The following is a 6,548-nucleotide window of genomic DNA, read 5'->3' on the forward strand; positions in this document are numbered from 1 at the left end:
GGGATTTGGACCCCAAACCGGAGTCACGTGTTTCCTTCCGGAGTGACGGATATTTGCTTTTATTGGTCAGAAAAAGTGAGAAACAATCAAAAAGAAATAAAAGAAAACAAAAGTGTGTGTGACAGAAAAGACGCGGGTCCTGAAGGGGGGGCTTTTTTTTCGGGATGAAGTTCCTTCTTTTGTCCACTAGATGGCGCTGTTGGGTAGGATTGCCTTCCTCCGCGGCAGAAGAAGCAGACCTCCATCCTGACAGGACCTCTCCGTGGATCAGAAGATACAAAGCGCCGGGCAGGAGAAGCGAAGACCTCCGCTCGTCCAGGGAGGAGCTCAGGAGCTTTGAGGACCAGCTCGGTGACGGGCGAGACCGCCGGAAGCTGCAGATCCTTCTACAGGCCGCTGGAAGGGAGAGAAGAGCGGCGGTCACAAGGCTGTGGAGCAAAGCAAAGTTCTCGCAGGAAGGAGTAGAAACGTCCACGTGGAGCGGAGAACTCGGTTCGGACGCGGATGAAGGCGGCGCCCAGACGGGATCCGGCGATTGGACGGAAGCGTCACCTGCCTGGTCTTTGAGCTTCATCAGTAATTACCACCGAGGATTCTCGGACGCTTCTTAATTAAATCGACCGAACGCAATTAAAATCCAAACTCGCTCCTTCAAAGGGGCTCCGAGGAACTCCTTGTTTGGCTCCTGCTTTAAGAAGAGAAGGTGCGGTGCCAGCGAGGAGATCTTCAAATGACAAGAGGGTCTACCTGCTGCGTCAGGAGGCCACCAGGAGCACGAGGACACCGACCTATCGGTCCAAGTTTTAGAAGATAAACCTTGATGGATAGATCCTCCTTCAGGGGTCTCCATAGCCAATCATCTGCCTCCATCTAACCAGCCTCCATCCATAACCCCCCCCCCGGTCTTCCTCCAGACCTCCTCCAACCTCGGCATTCTTCTACCCAGATCTTCTCCTTCCCTCTTCTGTCCACATCCGAACCATCTCAACCTGACTTGATCTCCAGAACATCTAACACGTGTTGTCCCCCCGATGGAGTTCATCCTCCATCCACATCTTGCCTTCTCCTCAGTGTGTCCAAACCGATGATGCTCTTCACCTCCATCTTCTCCACCTTTCCCTTTCTTCTGGTTGATGTTCTTTTCTCCACCTTCTCTGGACCACTGACCCCTTGCTACTCATCCTCCTCCACCTTCTCGGTCCTCCTCGCTGTCCAAGAGGAACGTCCACATCTTCATCTCTCTCCCCGGCGGGAAGCGAACACGTTATCAAGGTGCACCGGCTCACATCCAAAACATCTTGACCTCCAGTTTCCACGAGTCTTCTCATTAACCTCGGCCTCCTCCTCTTTTTTCTTTTAAATCAATGAACGTTGACCTTTGACCCCAGCCGGACGCTCAAATATTAGCTCTATATTCCATAAGATTCAATTCCACACGTGCATCCTTGTGTGTGTGTGTGTGTGTCTGCTAATAGCTTCTGGATGGGGTGTGTGTGAAGGGAGATCTGGTCATAAGAGACAGGTCAAACAGTTCTGGTAACACACACACACACACACACACACACACACAGTTCCATAAATCTATTATGCTAGGTTGGTAGCGCTAGCTAGCATGAAAGCATCCACTTCACATCACGTGAGCTTTTTATGAACGACCAAGTCAGAATGATTCTCCCACTTCAATATTGCAAAAAAAAAAAAAAAGCAAAATATATTTCTCTCTAATTATTTTGAGTCTTCTCTATGGTTTCTTTCTCTGCAGCAGGTTCTCAAAGAAAGAGGCCAGTGTTTGGCGTCCGCGAGCCGCAAAGCCTTTTTCCAACAGCTGAGAAGATCAGACGGTTTTAATCCGACCCAAGCTATCGGTGTCTAAACTTCGTCGGGATCAATAACATCTTTATCAAAACCAATGTTTTGAGGCGGATAACAGTTTTATAACTGCGGGATCCAAAAAAAAAAAAAAAAATCACCCATTTCGGTGAAAAAAGAAAAACCTTCTACGGTTCCGAACGGGAATTTATTATCGTAAACGTTGTTCAGGTTAGCATCGATAAAGTTTTATGCTAGCCGGCGCCCTGCGTGAGTTAAAAACGAAAAAATGGCTTCTAGATATTGAGTAACATATTTCTACATACCTTTAACTTCATTTTTCTTTCTTTCCTCTGCTCTTTACTGTTCTTTTTACGCAATTTTTATTCTTTATTTTAATAGAGTTTTGATTCTTCCCGGCTTGACTCTGCAGCAGGAGCTGCTTGCGATGAAAAGCGATCGATAAAATATTCGGATGCGTCGATCGTCTCCGCGGCGAACTCACCATCTGGAGAAATCTCCCGAGCTCCAGGAGAGCACGAACACCGACGCCTCGGCGACGACGCTGCCGTCCGGGGTCTTCATGTCGTCTTTGGGGTCTCCGTTGTTGTCGCCGCAGGCGCCGCACACTTTACCGGACAGGCCGGCGTCCACCGTGACCGTCACCTCCTGGGAGACGGAGTAGACCACCCGCACGCCGGACCTGCGCTCCACGATCACGTCCTTCTCCGAGGCGTGGATGGAGATCTCCTCGGACAGCGCGTGGGGGAGGGACACCCTTCTGCCGTTCACCTGGACGGGCGGGAAGGAGCGGCCGGGTCAAAATGACGCAAAAAAAGCAAAAGCGGCGTCTCGAAAAGGGGAAAATCAAGGCTTCTCACCCAGGTGTGATGCTGGTTGCTAACGGCGACGACGGCGTCCTCGAAGTACACGTAAACGCTGGCGACGGCGGGAGAGGCCCCTTTTCCGCAGAGCCTGACGTCAACGACCACGCGGAACCACGGCGCCGCCGCCGTCTGGTCGCAGAGAGTCGCCACGTCGAACGCGCCGAGGCTCCCGACGGCGGCGGACAGGCCGTCGAAGGTGGTGAGGCGGGCGGCGGCGCCGACGCCGCACTGGGCCCGTTTGCGGTGGCAGCCTCGGACGCCGTCTCTGACGCCGCAGGTCTCGCCGTCGCCGCAGGATATCTTTTCGCACTCCACCAGGCCGAGGGCGCGGCACTCGCAGCGAGAGCGGCAGTCTTTGCTCACCAGCGCCTCTCCAACCTGAAAACAGATTCATTCATTCATTCATTCATTGTGCTTATCCTGCGGTCAGGGTGGCGCTGGAGCCAATCGCGGCTGTGATCCGGCGAGAGGCGGGGTTCAACCTGGACCAATCACAGGGAGGCATAAGGAGATATAAAACATTCACCCTCTCATTGACACGTACATCTATTCACTCATTCACACCTCATATAGAGACACACCGACCATTCACTCTCTCACTTATATATCACATACAGACGTACGACATTCACTCATTCATTCACCCATCAGAGAAATCCGACCATTCACTCATTCATTCGTGCCCCACATGAACGAAAATACGACCATTATTCTTTATTTTTTCAATCGTTCACTTTCTCAATGGTAGATCACATAGGGACGCGCAACCATTCACTCATTCATGCACATCATAGAGACGTGCAACCATTCACCCTCTCATTCACACCACATATAGAGACCATCATTCACTCTCTCGCTTACCACCTTTCACTCGTTCATTAGCACAGCAGAAAAATCATTCATTCATTCATTCATTCGTTCACATCACATAGGAACATACAGCTATTCACTCATTCATACATGTTTCATTGAGAAGTCCAATCATTCACACCTCATACATTTTTCATATTTAAAAATCCAACTGTCCCTTCATCCACACATGATAGAATAATTCCCTCATTGACAGACGTCCAGCCACTGTGGACGGGTTGCAGTGTTTGGACGGCGTGAGGAACCCGGGGAACCCTGAGGAACCCCACGCAGACACGGGGAGAACACGGAGGCTCCAAACAGAAAGGAACCCGTGGGGAGCCGACGGGGAGCTTCTAGCTGCGAGGCTAACGCGCTAGCTGTCGCGCCGCCCACACATATCCACTCCGGTGAAATATTTTGGCCCAAACACGGCGAGGAAAATACTAAAACGAGAACAGAGGCCACGGCGATGTTGTTTTTTTTTTTTTTTTCCCCCCCACATCAAGAAAAACAAGCAGCCGGGGAAACCTCACCGCCAGGTATCTGCCGTCGTGCACGCATCCACAGCTGTCCGCCGGAACGCAGCGGATCCCGTCGGAAAGGAAGCCGGCGTCGCACTGGCAGCCCTCCAGGCAGCTCTGAGAGCAGGCGTACGGCAGGATGAAGTTGGCGCAGGCGCCGCCGCACGTGTCGGCGCAGAGCTCGTAGTGGCTGTTCTGAGCACAGGAGAACGCTGCGACGGCGAGAGGGCCGCGCCGCCGCCGCCGCCGTTAGCGACCGTGACCCAAACACAGATCTTTTTTTTGTTCCGGCGGAGAATCAAACGTTCAAACGCAACTTACGGCAGAAAGAGCCGCTCCTCCAGGGCCGGATTTGAATCCCCGCGCTCTGGCACGCCGAACCGTAGTCTTGGATGCTGCGACACAGCGTATCTTTATCCCCTCCCGTCGCACACGTGTCAAACACGCAGTGACTCACGTACGCCGCCGGGTCGATTGTGCCGTGACAGGCTTGGAACGGCCCGTCGGGCGCGGCGATGACGCCGCAGGAGTCGCGTCGTTCGTACGACGCGGCCTTCTCGCGCTCGCACGTCGGACAACGGCCTCCGCAGCCGCCGCACAGCCGCCCGGGCAGGTCCACGACCCAGGCCTTCCCGAAGGCGTCCACGTCCCGGGTTTGTTTGCCGCCGGGGAGCTTGAAATCGTCGCCGGCTTTTTGGTTGTAGTCGCCGCAAAGGCCGCACATCTTCCCCCGGTACGTGGAGGGAACGATGACCTCGACGTAGTACGCGGTGTCGTACAGGACCTTCAGTCCGAAGTCGGTCCGGACGATCACGTCACGACCCTCCTGAGTGACTGCGACTCGCCCGCCGTCCAGGAAAAGAGGGAGATTCAGGAGCTCGTCATCCACCTGGACGGGGCCGAGAGAGAATTTGTCGGCGGGTTCGGCGGAGAATGCGCGGGGACGATTTTCAAAAGGCCGACTCACCATGACTTTCCACGGCTTTCCCCGCCGGATGTAAATGACGTAACCGTACACCGTCACCGCCACGGACTCGGTGACGGCCACTTTCCCGTTCCCGTACTTCTCGTTCCCCTGGGTCACGGTGAACGGCGTCAGCCGGCCGTTATCGTCGTCGCAGACCTCGGCCAGCACGTAGACGCAAGTGCCCTGGAAGTCGAACCTCTTCCCGTCGAAGGAAATGTAATGAGGGTCACCGGAAGCGACGCATTTGCCTCGGCCCTCGGGGTGGCAGCCCTTCACGCCGTCCACCAGCTTGCAGGTTTCCCCCGGACGGCATTCGGTCTTCTTGCAGGACACGGCGCCGTTTTCCCCGCAGACGCACTGCTCCGCGCACCCCGCCTCCGGGTAGAAGCGATCTCCTTTCCGGTAGTATTTCCCGTCGTAGGAGCAGCCGCAGTCTCCGCCGGGCACGCACAGCCCTCCGCTCAGCAGGAACCCTTCGTCGCACTCGCAGGATTCTCCGCAGGGCCTTCGGCAGGCGGCGAGCGGGGTTAAACGGGCGCAGGTGTCCGGGCAACCCGCGGCGCACAAGGCGTAATGGCTGTTGGCGGGACACGTCATCGCTGCGGGGATACGAAGATTGTTTGCGAGCTTTTACAGAGATAAGAAAGAGATACGAAGGAGTTCCAGACTCACGGCAGAAAGCATCCGTCCGCCAGGGGTTGATGGCGATTCCCAAATTCTGGCAAGCGGACACGTAGTGCCCGACGGCGTCGCAGACGGTTCCCCGGTGGCCGAGGTAATGACAGGCGTCGTACAGGCAGTCCTCCAGGTAAGGCGCCGGGTCCAGGCTCCCGTGACAAACCCCGAGAGGCCCGGCCTCGTCGGCGATGATCCCGCAGTACTTCCGGCCGCGGTACTCCTTCTTCTGAGCGTCGGAGCACGGCCGGCAGCCGTCCCCGCGGCACGCCGACGAGCAGCCGGGGACGAGGGCCACCCGCCAGCTCTCGCCGAGCTCGGCGCCGTCCGGGGCGAGGCGGCCGTTCCGCATCGTCAGGTCATCCTGGGCTTTTCCGTTGTAGTTGCCGCACAGGCCGCACACCGAGTCTTTGTAGGTGGCGGGCAGAGTGACGGTGGCGGTGCTGCGCCAGTCGAAGGTGACGGTGACGCCCGCGGCGGTTTCCGCCACCGCCGTCCATCCGCTCAGAGAGACGGACACGCCGCCGACGGTGACGGGCAGCGAGTAAAGCTGCCCGTCCACCTGAAGACAGAAAAATGGCGGGGGTAAATTATTTTTAGGTCGCTGGAGATTTAATAATTCTGCAGTCCTTGCTAATCCTTTCTGATGCACTGCTTAATCTCAGTTCATTCAAGAGTGCCTGGATCAAAATAATATGCAATTAAATATATACGCGGGAGATGGATGTCGAAAATAGCACAATAAAGGCACCGTCATTCACTCAGCCACTTCCAGTATCCATTTCTATTTTAATACCGTCATGAGAAGCTGTGTCCTATTTAATTTCCTCCCTCAAA

The 6,548-nt window shown here is 55.1% G+C and overlaps 1 protein-coding gene across 1 annotated transcript; it reads right to left on the reverse strand.

The window, feature by feature from the left end:
- Nucleotides 1–284: 284 nt before the first annotated feature.
- LOC147229597 (IgGFc-binding protein-like) lies at nucleotides 285–6,513 on the reverse strand. Its single transcript, XM_086155795.1, has 8 exons — nucleotides 6,508–6,513; nucleotides 5,709–6,273; nucleotides 5,037–5,635; nucleotides 4,527–4,958; nucleotides 4,082–4,264; nucleotides 2,691–3,074; nucleotides 2,315–2,601; nucleotides 285–396 (listed from the first exon to the last, which is right to left on the reverse strand). The coding sequence occupies exons 1-8, from the start codon at nucleotides 6,511–6,513 to the stop codon at nucleotides 387–389; spliced, it is 2,466 nt and encodes an 821-aa protein (XP_086011921.1). The 3' UTR covers nucleotides 285–386.
- Nucleotides 6,514–6,548: the final 35 nt, after the last annotated feature.

Source organism: Fistularia commersonii, chromosome 11, assembly GCF_037954325.1.
Source record: "Fistularia commersonii isolate RoL2024-O1a breed Wild chromosome 11, RoL_Fcom_v1.0, whole genome shotgun sequence".
Lineage (NCBI taxonomy): Eukaryota > Metazoa > Chordata > Actinopteri > Syngnathiformes > Fistulariidae > Fistularia > Fistularia commersonii.